This window comes from Eutrigla gurnardus (genome assembly GCF_963514095.1).
Source record: "Eutrigla gurnardus genome assembly, chromosome: 1".
NCBI classification, from domain to species: domain Eukaryota; kingdom Metazoa; phylum Chordata; class Actinopteri; order Perciformes; family Triglidae; genus Eutrigla; species Eutrigla gurnardus.
In genome coordinates, this window is record NC_139915.1 from 7,451,878 (window position 1) to 7,474,268 (window position 22,391).

The window sequence follows — 22,391 nt, forward strand, 5'->3', positions numbered from 1 at the left end:
TGTTTCCAGACATTGAGGGGAGGGGAATAACTAAAATGTTGCTGCTGTCCATCTCATATTCATATCCAGAAATATAGGGGTCCCACAAGTCCCAGGCTTCCTTTTTTCCAATTATGTTTTCTTTACTTTAATATAAAAAAATATAATTTGGAAATGTACAATGCACAAGACCTTCTTTCGTCAGTTTTGAGGTTGTATTTGTTTTCTATCTGTTCGCACTCCCGTACAGTAGGTGGCAGTATTGCACCAATAGGTTGTTGGTTAGCAGCATTAAATGACGTTTAGAATACAGCGGTCTGTTCCGTCTCTTCTTCACGCCGTGCAGGTCTGTCTGGTGCCGCTGGGGTGCTTGGTGTGGAGAGTGGTCTTGTCTGTCTGCTGTTGGGTTTCTTAACCAGTGAACCTGTGTGGAAGAAGGATTTCGCAGTATGGCGTTAAACCTCACTATCAACACAAGCAATCCGCCTCTCGGTGAGTTGCAGCCTGCGACCCCCGAATAAACACTTCAACGAGTCGGTGTGCATGCACTCAGTGACAGCTTGCTAGCTAGCTGTTAGCATTGTTACGTGTCACCCAACAAACAACTTATTATAAAAATGTTCCCCCATGGTGTTAATCTGCGTATTATAAACATTTTAAAAAGCTGTATCCATGAATATTAAAGACACTGGAACAGTGATTAGGTTTTGGTTGATGCCTAAATACTCGAATCAAACAGTGACTTTAAAAGACCATATTAAAAGTTTCGTTTTTTTGTTTTAAATTGCGACAATTTTGTTTGCCCAAAATGAATAGCTGATAGTGATTTTAAAACTACTACGACTCAGCCAAGTTGTTTATTTGAAACTGAGCAACGTCTGTAACTTGAGCTATTTATGAATTAAATTTGGTGTGACTGTCTGTCCATATAAGTTCACATGGGGCGTGAATAGCGTTAGCTAGCCAGTTAGCCAGCTAGCTAATGAGAGTATTCAGCACTGCATCAAACAAGCTAACGTTAGCTAGCTTGTCGTCGTGGCACTCTGAACCACAACATGTGGAAAGGTTGTGGAAAAGTCAAATTGAATGACAGCAGCTACGTCACACGTTACACTTCCACTTTTCAGCTTTCACCGTGGGATGCCTACAAACATTGTTTCATCATATGCAACAGCATCTTTATGAAGTTGGAAACGACACATGGACAAATATACACATAGGAATCTGTTGACACGATAACATTAGCTAACCCAGGTTGTCTCAGCCGGGTGCGGGAGACGTATACAACGTTATATGTTGCTATACTGTATCTATAACCTGGCATGTGTTATTAGTATGAGACGCTTCTTTGTGTTGTGTTATTTAAAGTCAGGACAAAGCTTTCCTGGGGTTTCTCAATGCTTTGTACCATGATAAGCTAATCATATACTGGCTTTGACAGCGGCCAAACAGCGCCCTGTGCGTTTGCAGTAAATACAGCAGGCTGATGCAAGCATGCTGAAACGTGGAGTGAGGGATGGGGAGTGCATTTGATTGCCCTAGGCTTTCGGTTTCATTCGCTAAGCACCAGCACACTTCATGAGTTGTTGAATACTGGACATCCTTGGTCAGTGGTTGGAATGGTGCCCACATACCCTGCTTTCCTCTGTAGAGAAGATTAACCTGCTAAAAATAAAACTTATCTCTGCAGCGCTTCCATCAGACCTTTATGGCATTCTGTTGAGATGTCTGTAAAGGGATGAGACAGTCAGGACTGCTGAGAGCATGGAGCTCAGGGGGAAGAGCGGGTCGTCCACTAAATGGTAGATCAGTGATTCGAACCTCAGCTGTTCCAGCTGTATGTTGAAGTGACCTTGGGAAAGATACTGATACCAAAATTGCTACCTAAATCGGTGTTGATGAGCATTAGTTCCCAACCTTGTATGGCAGCCTCTGCCATCAATGTAGGAATGTGGTAGATGTTGGCATATAGTGAAATGCATTTTGAGTGGTTGGAAGACTATAAGAGAACATGTAAATGCAAGTCCAGTTACCAAGAGGATAAGGATAATATGATATATGATCAGATCAACATCATAAACTCAGAGCCTGAACTACATTATAAGTCTATTTTGTATTTGAATGTTGTTATTTTTTTTATCTGTTAAAATTGTCAGGGTTTTGTAACTTTTCTCCTTTGCATTAATTAAAGCTCCCAGTTAACATTTGTTAATTGTGCTCCGAGCTGATGCTAAATACTACATATATGCATTGATATTGGTCCATTACATCCATTTTTATGCAAAGAGTACTGCCACATTACTACTGTAAAAAATACTGTATTAGGCAAACAGCACTCCTTCAAAGATTGCAGGCAACAGAGCAACATGAAATGCTGCAGTGTGCATGCTTTTAATCACAGGACCATTTCAGCTGGATCTCAAACTAAAATGTCAGTGAAGAATGCTGAATGTCATACAGGTGATGGTTATTCTGCACAAAAGGTCACCTTTTGGATGAGCATAGTAAGTCCAGTTGCCCTCGACTAAACACTTCTAGATTCTCTAAATGTAGTTGACTAAAGCTGAACCATGTTTAGCCAGACTGACAAGAAACACTAACAAACAGTGAATTTTCTTCTTTGTCCTGCAGGGGCAATTCTGACAGCAGAGCATGTGAAGGGCAGTGTGCAGGTATCAGTGGAGGAAGGCAAAGACACCCAGCTTCATGTCTCTGAGTAGGTCACACAATTGTTTCATAAAATTGCTGAATGGGCTTAAACGGCTGTAGAAAATGTATACGTGAGATTTTGGTGTTTTTATTACTCATTTATTTCTACTGTGTATGCTCTTTCCTTCCCTCAGTACAATCCAGTTTAATGATGCCAACTCTATCAGTCGGTACTTGGCCCGGGTGGCTCCCGCTCTTGGCCTTTACGGAGCCAACATGATGGAGCAGACTGAGGTGTGTTTGTGCATGTTATCTATGTTGTTTTTATTTTTATTATATTATATTATATATTTATCTTAAATAAACATAATCAGGGTGTATGGGAGCTATTAGGTTCCCTGTCCTGCCCAGTTCCTGGTGGCTGAAGCTCCATTTGGGCAGCTGCAATGGATCCCTCTCGAAAGGGCCCTTTCTCATATTCATATCCACTTATTAAAGGAAATAATCACTAATAAACAAGGGATCAAGCACACAAGGGCCAACCCCCCCCCCCCCCCCCCCCCCCCCCAGAAGGGTCTGGGGGCTAAACATATCCAGAAAATATAGACTTTGTTTTTATAACGAATGAGACAAAGAAAACCCTCATGCAATAACGACAAAATGAGACTATGAAATAACCTGGTTTGATATGAAGTGGGGGAATGAGGTGGTCTTGTTGGATTAACCCTGCTCACCTGTTCTGGAGCTCCCTGGTGTGCTTCACGACCAGAGAGCAGGGCAGTGCAACCCCTGAAATGTTTTGGTAGCAATCTTGGTGGTGGCAACGGTAGTTTTAGTATTTGTGCGCATTATTATTATTAATGCTATTATTATTAATGCTATTATTATTATTGTTCTCTGCAGGTCGACCACTGGTTGGAGTTCAGTGCTCGGCGTCTGTGTGGTCAGCCTGGTTTGAGCGTGGCACTGGGTGAACTGGATAAGGCCCTTTCCCTGCGGACCTTCCTGGTTGGACATGCCCTCACCCTGGCTGACCTGTCTGTCTGGGCTGCCCTCAAAGGTCAGTGGCACCATGCAATCCAGGATGTACCAGCTTGACTTGCTATCATCTATTGTCTGTCTGTTTTGCTGTTTTAATGTGGAATTTCTCTGAATGGGTGAAATGGAGCACTACAGGTTGTGGTTGTTTCTCTGCAGGTCATGGGGAATGGCCAAGCCAGGGCAAATCCTTCTCCCACGTCAATCGCTGGTTCTCGTTCTTGAGCTTGCAGGTTCCCTTCACTGCTGTGGGCAACAAGTACGCCAGTAAGAAAGCTCCAATGAGCAAATCCAACGTAAGTGTTATTCCAGGCTATTATGTGATTTGTGATTTAATGTTTCCAACATTTGGAGAAAAATGTTTCCTTACTGTTTGTGTCCCTGATTGACAGTCGGATGAGAAGAAGCAAGATGTTGGCAAGTTTGTGGATTTGCCGGGAGCTGAGATGGGCAAGGTCGTGGTTCGGTTCCCCCCTGAGGCTAGCGGGTAAGGCTTGATCCGGAGTTGGTTCGATTAAACATGTTCACTTGAGTCTCATCAGAGACTAATTTTCTGCCTCCCTGTGGCCAGATACCTGCATATCGGTCATGCCAAGGCTGCTCTGCTCAACCAGCACTACCAGATCACATTCAAAGGCAAGCTCATCATGCGCTTCGACGACACCAACCCTGAGAAGGAAAAAGAGGACTTTGAGAAGGTAAATCAGCTAGATCCCAGAGAAAATAAAAACATGTTATTTAGTTAACATTTCTATACCAAAAAACTGAAACAGAGTCTTTTTATTATTCAGATTAAAAAAAAACACATTCCAAAGATGTTTTGTGTTTTCTTATTTCTACATGACTTTGTTGCTTCTCAGGTGATCCTGGAAGATGTTGCCATGCTCCAGATCCATCCAGACCAGTTCACCTACACCAGTGACCATTTTCCTATCATAATGCAATTTGCTGAGCAGCTGCTTTCTGAGGCTAAGGCTTACATCGACAACACGCCACCTGAGCAGATGAAGCTGGAGAGGGAGCAGCGCGCCGAGTCCAAATGCAGAAATAACAGTACGCCTGGGGAAACATGCTTACCAGTCGCAGTGAATGGTGAAGTCTCAGTGCAAAGCTCTGAACCTTTTGAAGCTACATTTTCTCTCTGTCCTCTGTAGCGGTGGAGCAGAACATGAAGATGTGGTCAGAGATGAAAGCTGGGACAGAGAGCGGTCAGACCTGCTGCATGAGAGCCAAAATCGACATGAACTCCAACAACGGCTGCATGAGAGACCCCACCCTCTACCGCTGCAAGAACACTCCTCACCCTCGCACAGGAAGCAGCTACAAGTACTTGACTTAAATACGTCTAGGGAGGGGCAAACTACTCTATGAGTCTGCATGATTTGTACATTGATTTTTACACATTAAAATCAGGAGTATTTACATCAAAGATGTGACGTATTGAAATATCTTACGAATATTCATTCAAACTATCCCCCTCATTCCTTCCAGAGTCTACCCAACATATGACTTCGCCTGTCCCATCGTGGACAGTTTGGAGGGTGTGACCCATGCTCTTAGGACCACTGAGTACCACGACCGTGACGAGCAGTTCTACTGGATAATCAACGCCCTGCGCCTCAGGAAGCCCTACATCTGGGAGTACGCCCGGCTTAACCTCAACAACACAGTGCTGTCCAAGAGGAAGCTCACCTGGTTTGTTGACCAGGGATACGTCGATGGATGGTATGTCTAGTTTGAGTTATCTGTTGCTGACTGATGCGTAGTAACGTGACTATCCGGAGGCATTTATGTATATGTTCCTCTCCTTGTCCTCCAATTCCCCTTTTCTCATCTCTCCGTCCAGGGATGACCCTCGCTTCCCCACTGTTAGAGGAGTCCTGAGGAGAGGAATGACTGTTGAGGGTCTGAAACAGTTCATAGCAGCCCAGGTACATCTGTCATAGTTTGAGATGGGCAGTGAAAGAGCCTGTGTCTCTCTCTAAAACAGAAACAGAGGTGTCGATTGCAGATAAAGAATATATAAGAGATGATGTTTTCACTTCGACAGACCAGATATTATAAAAGTTGTTCCCTGAAAAGCATTTAGTACATTAAAATGTATAATTTGTGAAGTAAATTGTTTATTATACTTTTTAACACTAAGTACGTGATTCCACAGTCTACAGAATTGCCTTTTTAGTCTTCTCTATTAAGTGGCTCAAAGCCAAAATCAAGTACTTAACATAGTTGAAATTTGAAAATGTCTTAAGGTTAATGAATTATGAACTCCCTATTGGAGTGCAAAAATATCAGTGCTTTCTATCAGTTAAAAATGTGTTTCTCTTTTGTATGCCTCCGTCCAGGGTGGATCACGGTCGGTGGTGAACATGGAGTGGGACAAGATCTGGGCCTTCAATAAGAAGGTACACATTTTTACCCCTTTATCACACATGACAGTCTGAACCGAGCTGCATACTTCTGACACCGAATGTGACTCCATTTTAATTTAAGCATGGTCTACATTCTTTTATAGTAAGCTAGTATGAATAATTTAAAATATGTCCTTCTGTACACCACTGTTGAATTGTATCTCGTAAGATACAACTGCAGACCATTTTCATGCACTGACATTTGTGTAGTGTTTTCAAGATTAAGGTTCAGAGATTTGGCCGTGGGTTCGCTGCTCGCATGGCTTATTTCTGCTTCGCTATTGTCATTCTGTTGAACGCTTTCATTTGCTGCCTCATTACCCTCACACACCATATCACCCCCATAACACTTAAAACCTCAGAAACGCAAACCAGCTGCCTCATTTCATGTCCCACATTTGATTGTATTCATGTTTTGTTGTCCTCATTTTCATCTGTCTGGACATCCCTGTTGCTTCCTCTGTGTGGTTTTCCTCGCTGGCACTTGCTGCTTCATCCCAGAGTCAAGCAAAAAGTGTGACGCTTATAGTTTAAATTATGTACATAAAAAGAGACAGCATACATATCTAATGCCAGGGAAAGAACAGATAAGTGAACTTCAGACCTTAGATTGAATTAACATTTTATACTAATGACTTCTGATTGGCAGGGTTGAATTCAGGGCCAAAGGATGCATCCGGGACAAATAACTGCCACCAGTAGTGATGACAGTGGGCGTCAGGTTGAGATTTTGGAGCAAACTTTGGTTTCATATGCATGTTCCACTAACCCACTCCTCCCTGCCCTCTTCAGACAGTTTCATGCCCCCAAAGTTTCTTCACGTCAACTTGAGGATATTTAAATTTCCAGTAACAGCAGCTCGTGTTTGAATGTGGTTACATTCTTCACAATTGTATATTTAGCTAAATCCACTGAGTTTAGTGGACACAGGTATGCATATGTTATTAAGCCACAGTCATTCAGAATAATAAAAGAATAACAGACCAAATGAAAAATACCAGATGCTGAGTTTTCTCCACTGTGGTATCGCTCAGTGGTTCCTAATACCTCCAGTATTGCAGCGCTGGCTCCAGAACAACATGCCTGTCTCTCTCTAAGACACTGCTGTATTTTACTACAGACATTTTACAGACTTCATTAAAAGACTTCTTAAGTGCGATCTGCCATGTACTTCTGGCTGACCAAACTGCTTTTCTGTGTAAATCTTTTGTACCTGTGTGGCTATTTAAAGGACAGTTTGCCTGCTAGTGCCCCTCACAATTACTAGTAAATAGCCACAAGTGTATTTGGTTATGTTTGTGGCTTTGAGTTGATGAATTCAGACTTTTAATCTGATGTCTCTGCAGGCATAGCTACTCAAGTCAATTGTGTAAATAGTCCCTGCGATTTTAAAGTAATACTGACTCCTTGAAAGGTCTTCTGCTGGTTGCTGCTTCCCCTCTTTTCACTACATTCCCATTGATATCTTGATATAATTGTTTTGGGCAACAGATTATAAACTGTCATTAGATCCCTCGAGTGCTCAATTAAAATGTTTTTGTAATTTATAATCATGCAGTGCATAATTAATCTCTATAAACAAAAGGTGGCGACAGTTTGTTGGTATGGTAAGCATTCTAGTTTCCGTTTGTAGTCCGAGTAGGATTGACCAATCACGCTTGAGTGGGATTTGGTTGCTTGCAAGTAAACGGTCTGTGTGGAGAGCAAAGGAGGCGGAAATGCAGTCTGGGAACCCATCGGCTGGCGTCTGACCATGATTTAACTTTTTTAATTTTATTTATCTGTATTCATATGCAGATATCAGTTTATAGAGATCAGCCATATATGTTGTCTTTCATCTCTAACTCGCTTCTTGCGTCTCCTGTTGCTATTTAGACTGTAAACAATGACTGGTGCATGAAAGAGGAAGTCTTAGCCTGGATGTCCGTTATGCAGCTATCCACTCGCTACCCCGGGACTCCCGAATGTTGCCTCCAGAGCCTAAAATAACACCAGACCCATAGTCGATGGGTGTGGAGATTGATGCATAACAAATTAGTGCCACAGATATAGTTTTGCATGATGTTCTCTCAATAAAAGGGAAAAAAACTAAAATGGCTAGAGGTGGAAACTTAAGAGACAGACAAAAACAGGACGCTGTAACAGTTGTAAAAAGACAAAGCGGAGAGGGTAAATAATGTAAACGTTCCATCCTATGTAAATGTGTCTCTCCCTCTTTCCTCTCTTTCTTCCTCCCCCCTTGTATCTGACATTAAACAGCATCTCACTCTTCTGTTTCCAAGCTGCCAATTAGCTGTCTGAAGGTACTCCTCCACCTCCTTCTCCACCTCCTCTTGCTCATTTTCACTCCCTTCCTGCTTTCACCATGGGCTGGATTATGTGATTATCCACGAACCGCCATCACTGTTTTACCAGCTAATGAGATGTTCAGAATATACGTAGTGTATCAGTGTTATGATTGGTTACCTGTCAAATATAGGTCAGAGAGACATGTCCTTTAGCAAGTCTGTTTTAAAGCTGACTTCTGACCTAATTGTGGAGGATGAAGTTGAGCAGAATTGAGTTATTTTTGGGAGGGTTGGACACTTGAATTGGCTTACTGTGTGAAAGGTCATCTTGTATCATGGCAAAAAAAAAAATCAGTACAATGAATGAATGTTAGCCTCTTGTTTCTTACATTTTTCGTTCTCCATCTTCTCTGATTTAAACTGATTGTGAACAGTGTTGAAGTAAATATAGTGAGCTGTGGGCTGGTGTGGAAGACTTCAGTGCCCAAAACATAAATGGTGACATCGGTAAAGTAAATGTGGCTGTTGGAGGTGGAGTGGAGGTGTTGAGGAGGCATTTTTGTGGGATCAGATTTGTATGTTTCTAATTACATGGAGCCTGGCTTTTGTCAAAACTAATGAAGAAAGAAGAATGTTTTGGACTACTAAACTTTAGGATGACCCCTTCTGTGATCTAGGATGATTTAAAACTCTGGGTGTAAGATGGTTAGACTTAACAGAAAGGTTTTCCAAATGCAGGTCTAAATCTCTACAAGACCATCTTGTTACAAACGCTGCTAAATATATTTTAAAAAGTCAGGCAATCCTTTACGAGAAACATTATGAAAACCAAAGCTCTTGGACATTCATATCCAGTGTTTCATCGTCATCCCTTGATGTGTTCCTCTCAGTCTATGCCCTTCCCCTCATCCATTAATCCACTGCAAGTTTTTTTTTAATGCACAGTTGAGTCATTTTATCTTAATTAATTGTTCAATCCTTTATGTGAGATTCTAAAGGTGCTTCACACTTTGTCACCTAAATCAGCATAAATACATTTAAAGAACAGTATTATTGTTGTTGTGAAATAGCATGCAAGACAGTGGTTAGTTTGAACAGTGTCTGCTTTTATAGACTGAGTTTATCAACTGGACTATTTTTGTGCCCATTGGGCCCTGAATACTAAAAAGAATCTACTTCTATTGTAATGCAAAGTGGTTTGCATAATCTTCTGATTTAATCTGTTTCTGCTTCTGCAGACTTTTCTGCAAATCATTCCGCTATCATCAGTCAAGCTGGCTGGTAAAATAGTGAAAGTGAACGGTGACTGAATAAGCAGCTGAAGAAAAGCTTGTTTCCCTCGCTTGCATACGATCACGATTCAGTCATGAATTATGCTTTTCTTTCTCGAATCGTCTTGTCTTTCTTTCTCCATTTGTCACTTCCCGAGCTGGGTTATTTTTTTTAAATCCATTTTAGGTTTATTTTCAAAGAAAAACGTTTTTTGAATTAAGTTGCATCCTTTTCTGCTTTGTCCTTCCATTACTCATCATTTGAGATTGGTGCAAAGCACTAGCTTGCTGTTTGTTTTACTGACCTGTGTGTGTTTGTATGTCTTGTGTTAGGTTATTGACCCGGTAGCTCCCAGGTTCACAGCCCTGTCCAGCTCCTATGTGGTTCCTGTCACCGTCTCAGAGGCTCCAGAGGAGGTCAAGGAGGTGGCCAAACACCCGAAGGTTAGAGCAACCTCTAACAGTGTGTACAATGTTACACTGCATGAATTAGCCTAGCAGCTAGCGCCATTTACTTACACATAGCTCCTTTACTCGTTCTTGGTCACTGCATCTCCTAACAGGTTTAACAAGACCACTTTGGAATATCAGCCTGCATGCATTGTTTTTTCAGCCCAACATTGTTGAACAGAGCAGCTAATATTGGTTGTGAGAGCAACAAGCAAGCGTACTGTTGAGTGCAGTCTCCCTGCACCACGTGCATCCTCTCTCCAGGAGAGAGCAAAGGAACAAGTGTGACAGACAGTAAATTACAGACAATTGGAAACTTGCACTGAGCTGAAGATAAACCAAACGTGTCACGTCTGCATCATGATGCGTCTTAGAATCGAGACATTTCCGCCCCTCTCCTACATCGTAGTTTTGGACATATTCAGTTTTAGAGGTCATTGTCATCACACTGATTAATACCACAATGGTCTCTTGGTACACATGCAAGTGCTGAAGTCATTTCTGTGTCCATCCAGAATGCAGAGGTCGGCATGAAGAAGGTTTGGTACGGACCTCGTGTTCTGGTCGAAGGAGCCGATGCTGAGACCTTCTCAGAGGGAGAGATGGTCACCTTCATCAACTGGGGCAACCTCATCATCACCAAGATCAACAAGTATGTCGGCTCATTGCTGAGCTAAACCATGCTGTCATTGAGAATTATGTGCTGCTGCGTTTAAGTAATGATATCCACCCTTTCTCACTGCTCAGAGGGGCTGATGCGAAGGTTGTGTCCATGGAGGCTCGTCTGAACCTGGAGAACAAGGACTACAAGAAGACGACGAAGATCACGTGGCTAGCTGACACAAACAGTGCCCCCCTGCTGCCCACCATCTGCATAAACTATCAGCCCCTCATCGCCAAAGCCATCATCACCAAAGACGACGACTTCAAAGATTACATTAATAAAAACAGCAAGGTCGGTTTTGAAACGCGTGTTCTTAATCTCACGGTATGCATCGTTTTGAAGTTTGTGTTTTGGTTGATTGATTGCTTCGTATTCATTTTCTCAGTTGGAGGAGAAGATGCTTGGTGATCCTTGTCTGAAGAGCCTGAAGAAAGGTGACGTCATCCAGCTTCAGAGGCGGGGCTTCTACATCTGTGATCAGCCTTATGAGCCTGTCAGGTCAGAAAAAGGACCTATTTGTTTGCGTGTTCGTGGAGATAAACTAATACACTGTTAGATCTAACTATGTTGATTGTCCTACCTTCGGTTTCTAACTGACTGACATCCACAGTCCAAACAGCTGCAAGGAGAGTCCCTGTGTGCTGCTCTACATTCCCGATGGACACACCAAGGAGATGCCCACTGCTGGATCCAAGGATAAGAGCAAAAGCCAGGTCTCCAGCACCGCAGTGAGTGCTTCTGAAGAAAAACCTCATCCAAATGTTTTCTTTAAATAATATTTTAATGGGGGCGGCCGGTGGCGCAGTGGTTAGGGCAGCCACCCCATGCACAGAGGCTTAGCTCCTCGATGCGGTGGTCCCGGGTTCGACTCCTGCCCGGGACGTATTTCCAGCATGTCATCTCCCCCTCTCTCTCTCTCCCCGTTTCCACACTGTCTGAAAAAGTAATAAAAAGGCTTGAACGAAAAGAAAAAATTAATAATCTTTTAATAATATTTCGATGACCTATATCCCAGAATTGTAAATCAGACTTGTTATCGATGTACAAGATCTGTTAAATAACCCCAAAACAGCAGAGAGCAGTGCTCTGGCCCTCAACTCAATTCAGCTTGTTGATTTTCTAGACACTAGTGTTTTTCTGGTCTTTTGTTTCCTAAAATTCCTTATCTAGACTGATGCATAGTATATATAGGAGTGTTCAGCTTTAGGGGAATGTACAGAGAGAAGTTACTGTGTTGGGACATGAACAGCAGTAGCAACAGGAACCTGAGTGCTAGAGATGGCATAACTGGTCGAACCAGTAATGCAAATATAGATATAGAGGCTTAGAGTCCGGGAGAGCCTGAGTCTTTAATCACAAGAGGGAAGGTGCTCAAAAGAAAGAGAAACATCCAATCATCTTGTCGACATCTGAGATAAAATGGTACTTGGTTTCTGTTTCTAAATCTGCCTACCCTCTCATCATAGGCTGTCTCCACCCCAGCCAAAGCCGCCTCAACCTCCGCCCCAGTGCCTGCCTCAACCTCAGCCAGTGACTTGTTCTCTAGCGTTGCAGCACAAGGTGAAGCTGTCCGTCAACTAAAGGTTGCCAAGGCTCCTAAAGAAGAGGTGGACAAGGCAGTTCAGCAGCTGCTTTCTCTAAAGGTACGTACGTTTATTAAGGTATTAAACTAAATAAGAACCTTATTATTCAAATGATTTGTAATCTCATTATTTCTTTCCCTGCAGGCACAGTTTAAGCAGCAGACAGGAATGGACTACAAGCCAGGCATGGCCCCTCCCTCCTCTGGTCCAGCCCCAACCGGTCCACCAACAGACTCCGCCTCCTGTCCATTCACCCGTGTTTCCCAGCAGGGCGAGCTGGTCAGGAAACTGAAGGCAGAGAAGGCACCCAAGGTATCTGGACATTTGTCATAAAACTAATTGTGTCCACCTCTGCTCTTCCTGTCCTTGTTCATACCCACATCTGTCCATCAGCGTCCAAAGTCGTCTGTCCATTTCAATAACACTGTACCAGTCATTTCCCGTGTCCTCATTCATTGTCCTGTGAATCCTCACGTCCAAAGTCGTTTGTCTAGTATTCGCTACTCGTGTCCCAAATGATTTGTTGCGTCATTTCTCATGTCCCCACGTCGTTTGCATGCCACTCAAGTTTATCCTGAACTACCTGCAACAATAAGCTGGTTTGTTGATGGCACCAGGACCAGATTGATGCAGCAGTGAAGCAGCTCCTCGCCCTCAAGGTGGAGTTCAAAAAGCTGACTGGTCAGGATTACAAACCCGGGATGGCCCCTTCCACTCCTGCCTCCTCCTCTGCTCCTTCCTCCTCCACCTCTGCTCCTTCTCCTGTGACCTCCTCCTCCTCCTCCTCCTCCTCCTGCTCTTCTTTGGGCCTGTATGAGCGTGTTTCAAAACAGGGCGAGGTTGTGAGGAAACTGAAGTCTGAAAAAGCCCCCAAGGTATTAGAGGATGATTAAGTAGCAGAAAATAGATTAAGAATTAAAACCACTGCTTATATAAGGCCAAAGTATAACTGTGCATATCAGTGTGCTGCAAGTATCTAACTATTATAGTACCTCATCATTCATCATACAAACACCATTTTAAATAAATTGACTTAATATTTCTAAGATGACCAAGACGTTATTATCATTGATTTGTCCAATACAAGAAGAAACAGCAACACATAATCAGGGTGATTAATGACCAGACTACAGATATATATTGCTCAATTTTGGTTTGAGATGGATGGAGAAACTAAGAAAGGTGATGTCACAACATTTGTGCACCGATCTTTGAGTTACATTCTTAAAAAAAAACTATCGTCAGTGTTTTACTTTGATTGCTGCTTAAGTAATTGTGCATATTTAATGTTGTAGAGAAATAATTAAGATACGAATATTCCCCTTATTTCTAAGGTCGCTGGTGTCTGATCCAGGAAGTCCTCTAAACAGGGTTCAAATTGTCTTGAAAAAACATCTAAAAGAAATGGCATTGGAAAATAACAATTTCCAGGCCTGCAGAAGTTTGGGAAATATAAATATAGCCGTAAGGTTTTGGAAAAGTCATGGAAATTTGCTTCACAAATACCTGTGTATATAGGAGTATATTTGGATCAACCTAAGAGAAATCAATATTGATTAAACAATACTCTCTCTGTCCTCCATTTCTTTGTGATTATAATTATTGACTTGATGGTAAATCAACTGATTTTATTCATCACTATCAAAATGTTCATTACAATATTAATATTTCTCCTTGTCATTATGTTACTTATGTACATTTACAAGAGTGTTTACCCATGACAGCATTATAAAAATAAGAATTGAGTCACAGTATCCTTGTCCGTGTGTCCCCCAGGACCAGGTTGACGCTGCAGTGAAACAGCTGCTTGTCCTGAAAGCAGAATACAAACAGGTCACAGGCCAGGAGTACAAGCCTGGAGCCGCCCCAGTCCAGAAAGCTGCTGCTCCAGTCCAGAAAGCTGCTGCTCCGGTCCAGAAAGCTGCTGCTCCGGTCCAGAACAGCCCCAGCTCTGTCCCGTCTGCCACCGGCCTCTATGAAAAGGTTTCTGAGCAGGGAGAAATGGTCAGAAAACTGAAGGGGGAAAAGGCCTCCAAGGTGAGACTGTAACTTCAGCATCTTCTTACAGTGTCCCCCCCCCCCACACTAAAGAGTTTTATATCATTAAATAGTCTGGCAGCTGTCACTGCTGCTGTGACTAAATGGTTCTCTTGTTGCTGGCTGTTCATCAGGATCAGGTAGATGCTGCAGTGAAGCAACTGTTGGCTCTAAAGGCAGAGTATAAACAGCAGACTGGCCAGGATTACAAACCAGGACTACAAGCCCCAAGTACCAATGCCCAGACCAAGTCCAGCTCTACCGAGACCCAGTCTAGCTCTCCACCACAGGCCGAGGAACTGATCTCACAGGTGTCCCAACAGGGAGAGCTAGTGAGAAAGTTGAAGTCCGAGAAGGCCCCCAAGGTAAGGAACCGATCACAGAGTGGCGTTAAATACACAGCTAGTAGTGGAGAGGAAAAAAACGACAGTTTTCCTTCCATTTCAGGACCAGGTGGATGTAGCCGTGAAGACTCTCCTGCACCTGAAAAGCCAGTACAAGACGCTTACTGGACAGGACTACAAACCAGTGGCTGCTGCCGGAGCAACTGGAGGAGAAGACAAAAACCGCAAGGAGAGGGAGAACAAGTCTGAGAAACAGGGAGGAGGAGGAGCAGGAGGAGGAAAGAAGGGTAAAGGAGACAAAGCCAGCCAGGGCAAGGAGGCCTCAGGAGGAGCAGGAGGCTCAGGAGAAGGTCAAGGACCTAAGAAACAAACACGGTGAGAGACTGGAAAGGGATATAAAAGGAGAGAGGTTAAGAAGTAGATCTGGACGATGATAAACTGGCAGTAGTGTGAAATGTTCCCAGCTTGCACAATGTTTAGTATAAAATGGACTCCATAATGGTGAGTTATGTGATTTGAGATAAAATCATGATCCTTATCCTCAAGTTTACCGAGTATTTTGACTGATATTGCAATTTCATTAGGCAAAAATTGTGTCTAGAATGATGTGGAGGCCAGGGCATCACTGCAGCGTGGCATTATTAAAATTAAAATGGCATTTTGACACACATTTCCCCTTTTTAACAAATATTTCAACTTTGAAAATTGCAGTAGGCCATGTGGCCAGTGCTGCCCTCATACTGAGGAACAAAATGTTATTTTGCTTTTTGCATCCGAAGTCATCTTTTCTGCTGTGAACTCTTTCTTTCAGTCTATTTCTGTAAGTCCAGTTTCAACCTCTCGCATGATTTTCAAAACATCAACCCATTTTCTTTTCTAACTATACTGATAGTATTTCTAAGAGAACAGATGGCGATATCATGTGGCAGTCACAGGTAGTTGTACTGAAAATGATTTGGCTGAAATTGACTCAAAGTCGAGTAAAAAATGTCTGGGCCAATAAAAAAAACTTGTTCTTCACTGTCTTTTCTGATTTGGGCTCATTATAGGTTGTTTAATGAGATGCCTCCTTAGCGAGATGCGTTGTTTTCTATGGAGGTGTTGAATTGTTGCCACAAAACGGTAAACATGCAGGGGATAATTTAATTCAAACCCTACCATGCCATGAGTTGTATGTTTTTAGTCTTGTAAACAAATACTGGAGCGGCGACGCGTTGTGTGGACAGAGGCACATATTTGGACACTGAAGATGGATGGATCGTCTGTAAACACGAGCCTCTGCTACAGTTGCTTAACGACTGAAGAGGTTTTGATTTTTGTACTCAGCTTTGGTGAGTTTTAAAAGGTTGGTGTGGTTTTCATCTGCTTGATCAGTGCTTGAAGTCTGCTGAACGCCTCAAGGATGAATTGTGATCGCTCTGATAGTGCTGCTCTACTAATATATACACCGATCAGCCAAAACATTATGACCACCTGCCTAATATTCTGTAGATCCCCCTTTTTGCCGGTAAAACAGCCCTGACCCATTGAGGTATGGACTCCATTAGACCTCTGAAGGTGTGCTGTGGTATCTGGCACCAAGCCCTCAGTAGCAGATCCTTTAAGTCCTGTAAGTTGCGAGGTGGGGCCTCCATGGATCGGACTTCATTCCATCGATGCTCGATTGGATTGAGATCTGGGGAATTTGGAGGCCAAGTCAACACCTTGAACTTGTTGTGTTCCTCAAACCATTCCTGGACCATTTTTGCTTTGTGGCAGGGCGCATCAATCCTGCTGAAAGAGGCCACTGCCATCAGGGAATACCCTTTCCATGAAAGTGTCTGCATGGTCTTCAACAATGCTAATGTGGGTGGTACATGTCAATGTAACATCCACATGAATGGCAGAACCCAACCCAGCAGAACATTGCCCAAAGCCATCCATGTGATGTAAAAGAAAATGTGATTCATCAGACCAGGCCACCTTCTTCTATTGCTCCGTGGTCCAGTTCTGATGATCACCCTGACCGGTCTGCGGCTACGCAGCCCCATACGCAACAACCAGCATTAACTTTTTCACCAATTTGAGCTCCAGTAGCTCTTCTGTTGGATCGCGCCAAGGGCCAGCCTTCAATCCCCACGTGCATCAATGAGCCTTGGCCACCCATGACCCGCCAGTTTAGCAGTTTTCCTTCCTTGGACCACTTTTGATAGGTACTTACCAATACAGACTGGGAACATCCCACAAGAGCTGCAGTTCTGGAGGTGCTCTGACCCAATCGTCTAGCCATCACAATTTTGCCCCTGTAAAAGTTGCTCAAATCTTTATGCTTGCCCATATTTCATGCTTCTAACGCATCAACTTTGACTACAAAATGTTCACTTGCTGCCTAATAGATCCCGCCCACTGACAGGTGCCATGATAATGTGATAGTCTGTGTTATTCACTTCACCCGTCAGTGGTGATGATCTTATGGCTGATCGGTGTATATATGTGTGTATATATCTATATTCTGCATGGTTTTCTATCCAGTGTAAATACAGAACACATCAGCATCATTAAACCCAGAGTAACTGCTCAAGTTGAAAAGTTGTTGATGTAAGATGCAAAAAGTACAATTAAAATCTTTGTTCCTCAGGTAAATACTAATAATCAGGATCACACTATTGCCCCAATAATTGAGATTATGATTTTGCCCTCATAGTGCAGCTTTATCTTCCTGTTGTCGGTTCGAAATTTGGAAGCTGGTTTGCTGGCTTTATAGCTACTGATGTGAGCTTTGTGTTGCATGGTTGACTTGGCAGGGAATGGCTGCGTGTGTTTTGTCAGAATTATGTTTATGAGTTCTGTTAATCTTGTAGATGCACTGTGACTCTACCGAATAGGTTGAAGCTTCATTCATGACGTTGTTTCCAACTCATATGATCCAAGCATTTCCAATCATCTCAGAGTGATAAGTCGAAAAGTCAAAATTTACAATATGTTTTATCTAATGAAATGTTCTGCTTCAATCTATATGGCGTTGTTGACATTTTCACTGTGGTCTCCTGCTTGCTGCACACAAAGGGAGGCACACCTGTTATTAATCTGTATTAACAGGGAGTTCTACCAGCAATCTAACAGCATCATAAATTACATTTCTATACCCTCTATATCTATTATTTTCACTTTTAAATGTAAAGAAAATGACATTTGGTACAGCCCTCGCCTGTGCCTAAACTAAACTAATCAGGAGGCATGACCTCGCATTGTGTTTCTGCTGTAGTAGAAGTAGTATGTCACTGTATTTGGGCAGTGCTTCATCACCACTGTCTTTTAACTTGTCTTTTAATTTGACAAATAGTTGTTTCAGTGAGAAGATTTGAGTGGAGAATACAGGAAAATAGACACAAACATCTCCACTTCTTAAAAAAGTGATGCCTACAAAGAAAGATAATAATTTTAGTTATCAACAACATATAGAAACCTTTAAGTAAGCAGCTCTTGATTTCATTGGTTTGAATGACACTTACTTGTCTGTCTCCTGACAGGTTGGGCTTGGAGGCCAAGAAAGAAGAGAACTTGGCTGACTGGTACTCTCAGGTGACTTTACTCCAACTGACTAAATCCCTTTCCACTTCCACCTAAAACAACACACCTTAAAATGCTCGTCTGGTCTGAAGTGTGTTTTGAGTATTCCTTCTTCCAATGCAACGTTGCTCCTCCCCTCCAGGTCATCACTAAAGCAGAGATGATTGAGTACTATGATGTTAGCGGCTGCTACGTGCTGCGACCCTGGGCCTACTCCATCTGGGAGGCCATTCAAGACTTCTTTAACCGGGAGATTAGGAAAATGGGTGTGGAGAACTGCTACTTCCCCATGTTCGTCTCTCAGGCTGCCCTGGAGAAGGAAAAAAGCCACATTGAAGACTTTGCTCCAGAGGTAAGAGGACCTCCTATGGGTAAAAAAATAAATAAATCTGAATGCTGCGCACCAATATGCACTGCCATAATAATCATTTAATGGCGATGTCTGCTTCTTTGTCAGGTTGCCTGGGTAACCCGGTCAGGAAAGACCGAGCTGGCAGAGCCCATTGCTGTCAGACCCACCAGTGAGACAGGTCTGAAGCACAGCTCTTTAATCCACTCTGAATTTAAGACTCAATGCAGTCACATACAGTGAACACATGTAAATAGCTGCCATGTTTGGTAAAGACCTGTGGTCTGTTTTGTTGTGCTTCAGCGATGTATCCTGCCTACGCTAAATGGGTCCAGTCCCACAGAGACCTGCCAATCAAACTCAACCAGTGGTGTAACGTCGTGGTCAGTACCATCTCCGTCTGCCATTCCTATTCAACAACAACTTGCATGTATTCACTCTGAAATTCCAAGCCTGTTGAAGAGATTTGGTACTTAAAAGTCTGGTGCCCTGAAGTATTTTTCTCTCCCCCACTTTTCCCTCCAGAGATGGGAGTTCAAACATCCTCAGCCCTTCCTGAGGACAAGAGAGTTCCTGTGGCAGGAAGGACATACAGCCTTTGCCACCAAAGAGGAGGCAGCTGAGGAGGTAACGGCACTGGCAAGGCTGCCTTGAATCCACCACAAGCACTTCTCTATTAGATTTCATGAAATACACAAGAACTGTTTTTAGCTATGCTCTGTTGTACAAAACGCTAAGTGTTGGTGTGCTTAACTCATTATGTGTATGCAGGTGCTTCAGATCCTGGATCTGTACGCCAGGGTGTATGAAGAGCTGATGGCGATCCCAGTGGTAAAGGGCAGAAAGACGGAGAAGGAGAAGTTTGCTGGAGGAGATTACACAACCACTGTGGAGGCATTCATCTCTGCCAGCGGCCGAGCCATTCAGGTAGCATATTGGATCACTTAGTTTGATCCGGTCACACTGGGGCCAGCAGAATATTACATTTAACTCATATGATAAGCTGCAAAGAAACAGATGATGATTCATGATAATTACTTGGTTAGAGTTGATGTTTTAAACAAACATTCCCCTGTAAAACAAAAAAAAACCTGAAGTCATCTGGCCTTTGCTTCTTCAGGGTGCTACATCTCACCATCTTGGTCAGAACTTCGCCAAGATGTTTGAGATCATGTTTGAGGACCCAAAGAAGCCGGGTGAGAAACAGCTGGCTTACCAGAACTCCTGGGGAATCACAACCAGGACCATTGGTGTCCTCACCATGGTCCACGGAGACAACAGGGGACTCGTACTGCCACCCAAAGTTGCCTGCCTGCAGGTAAACACACAGACATGGAAATACAGTAGATATACTTGGAGGGCAATATGGAGAATTTTTTCCCCGACACGTTTAAAAAAAACAGCACCCTATGGTTAAACTATCCCTCCTTTTTCCCAGGTTGTCATCATCCCATGTGGGATCACTGCCTCCCTGCCAGAGCAGGACAAGGAGGCACTGTTGGCCCAGTGCTCTAAATACCGGAGCAGGCTGCAGGATGCTGACATCAGGGTGAAGACTGACCTCCGAGACAACTACTCCCCGGGGTGGAAGTTCAACCACTGGGAACTCAAGGTCAGAAATAATATGATGCTTCACCTGAAAGCATGAATTCAACAATAGGAAACCAAAAAAATTAGGTAACAGTCAAGATTGTTGTGAAGGCAATAACGGTATATATTTCTCTCTCTTTGTTGTTTCCATCTATGTATGTCTGTGTCTCTGGTTCAGGGAGTTCCTATCCGTCTGGAAGTTGGTCCTAAAGATATGCAGCAGCGTCAGTGCGTCGCAGTGAGGAGAGACTCTGGCGCAAAGGTCACAATTTCAGAGGCCGAGGCGGAAAAGAAGCTTGTCGCCATGTTGGAAGACATCCAGAACAGCCTGTTCCGCAAGTAAGATGCAGCATTCCACACCAGGGTCAGACTTGGACGACACATGGCTGACAACCTGATATAGTTCTAACATGCAAGTCCAACTGACTGCAGACAAAAACATGTTTTGTTTTTATGGATAAAAAAACGCAGTGAAATCTGCCTCGCCTGCTCGAAATCTCACAAAATGTTGTAACACCATGTGCCTTCTTGTCATGTGATAAAAGGAAAATACACACAGTTTCATAGGCATTCGCACTCCACAAAATAATTTGTCTACTGACCCAAGGCTCATGTTATTCGGACCTTCACTCCATGTCAATGTTGTGTTCACAACTAGTTTCCGCTGCCCCCAAGTGGCCAAAATATGTGTTGCAGGTTTCTAATGATCATGTTCTCTAACCAGCTGCAGGCAACATTGTTAGAAATGATGTTCACACACTGTAAATGAGAATTCATACACATACAAGATTGATTAAAATATGTTGTTTGTGTTTGTCAGAGCTTGCGACGACCTGAAGAATAACATGGTGCCTGCAGACACAATGGACCAGTTCCAGAAAGAGTTGGACAAGGACAAGGTGAGTAACACAAACTCCCACATGTAGCATGCAACGTTTCATTGTCTGTCTCTCACCTGAGTGAATACATCCAATACATTTACCTTACCTGATAGATTGTCCAGATCCCGTTCTGTGGAGGAATTGAGTGTGAAGACTGGATCAAGAAAACCACTGCCAAGTACGTCAAACATGTCACTGGCCCACATGACAGAGTTGATGCTTTGCTCAACCTTTTTTGGAGGGAGCCGTCCAAGGCCCTCATTTTGCTTTGTGACTTAATTTCACCCAATAATGACAAGGTTGTGCTTGGCTGTACTTTAGGGACCAGGACCTGGAGCCTGGAGCTCCGTCCATGGGAGCCAAGAGCCTCTGTATCCCCTTCTCCCCTCTGAAGACGCTGCAGCCTGGCCAGATGTGTATCAGCGGCAAGGAGCCTGCCCAGTACTACACCCTGTTTGGACGCAGCTACTGAGCACCTGCTCTGCTGGAGCAGGAGGATGAACATCGTAGTCGAAAAGGGCTCTCCTGCCTTGTTTCATCTATTTGTTTTTGTCTGATCTCTTATGCGTATAGGGTTATAGGATTATGAGATGACTGGACTGTGGGATTTTTTTTTTAACATGTAAACTTTGTCATAACTCAACTGAAAGAAATTAGGGGTGAGAGAAACAGTTCACTTATAGAATTCCATTATGAGAGAAATGGTTGTGTGGTGCCGTTTCACTCCATGCGGAAAGAACACTTGCTAACCTGCAGTGGCTTGTATTAGGATGGGAAGTACCACCAGAAACCAGGCAAATCTTTCTTATCCTTTCAGATTTTTTTTTTTTTTTTTTTTTTACAACTCCCTACTTATCACACTGTTAAGACAAAAATCAGTTAGTTTAAGTTGAAATTTCTGTTTACAGTTATGAATTGAGTAGGTCTGCACATTTTTAAAATGTGGATTAACTAAAAAAAAATTACAAAAAATACTGATGGAACAAAAATCCTGATAAAAATACCATCTACTGCCGTCTGGGTAAAAGTACTTGTTGCCTGCTAACAGTCCCATGTCTTGCAGCCAAACTGACTCAGGAACTCTGCGGGTACTCTGGCTAATAGTTGGAGTATTATTCTCACAGCTTTATCAACAGTCTTCTCTGTGTCTGACTTGTTACAGTATGTGGATCATGATTCACAGGTTAAAATCCACCAGAGGCAAATAATGTAAAGCTGCAAGGAACTAAATATGGTTAATAGTCATTAATGTAGCCTTCTGTTACAACTCTCCCATTAAAAAAATACTCTACAACATGTCTATTGTGA

The 22,391-nt window shown here is 43.0% G+C and overlaps 1 protein-coding gene across 4 annotated transcripts; it reads left to right on the forward strand.

Annotated features, from left to right (window-relative positions):
• The first annotated feature begins 313 nt into the window (after positions 1–313).
• eprs1 (glutamyl-prolyl-tRNA synthetase 1) lies at positions 314–21,944 on the forward strand. 4 transcript variants are annotated; one of them, XM_084009597.1, is made up of 36 exons: positions 314–471; positions 2,611–2,695; positions 2,823–2,922; positions 3,532–3,688; positions 3,826–3,962; positions 4,059–4,153; positions 4,238–4,364; positions 4,527–4,719; positions 4,821–4,992; positions 5,158–5,391; positions 5,513–5,597; positions 6,012–6,071; positions 8,360–8,380; positions 9,970–10,080; positions 10,602–10,738; positions 10,834–11,041; positions 11,136–11,248; positions 11,361–11,478; positions 12,217–12,393; positions 12,478–12,645; positions 12,951–13,208; positions 14,110–14,370; positions 14,505–14,735; positions 14,818–15,089; positions 18,224–18,275; positions 18,406–18,615; positions 18,721–18,793; positions 18,916–18,995; positions 19,138–19,239; positions 19,384–19,539; positions 19,733–19,930; positions 20,051–20,224; positions 20,381–20,541; positions 21,023–21,101; positions 21,197–21,261; positions 21,405–21,944. In XM_084009597.1, exons 1-36 carry the CDS (start codon positions 429–431, stop codon positions 21,553–21,555), a joined length of 5,064 nt encoding a protein of 1,687 aa, XP_083865723.1. In that variant the 5' UTR covers positions 314–428; the 3' UTR covers positions 21,556–21,944. The 4 variants fall into 4 exon arrangements, with proteins under 4 accessions (XP_083865723.1, XP_083865725.1, XP_083865724.1 ...); XM_084009599.1 differs by lacking the exon at positions 12,951–13,208; XM_084009598.1 differs by lacking the exon at positions 8,360–8,380.
• Positions 21,945–22,391: the final 447 nt, after the last annotated feature.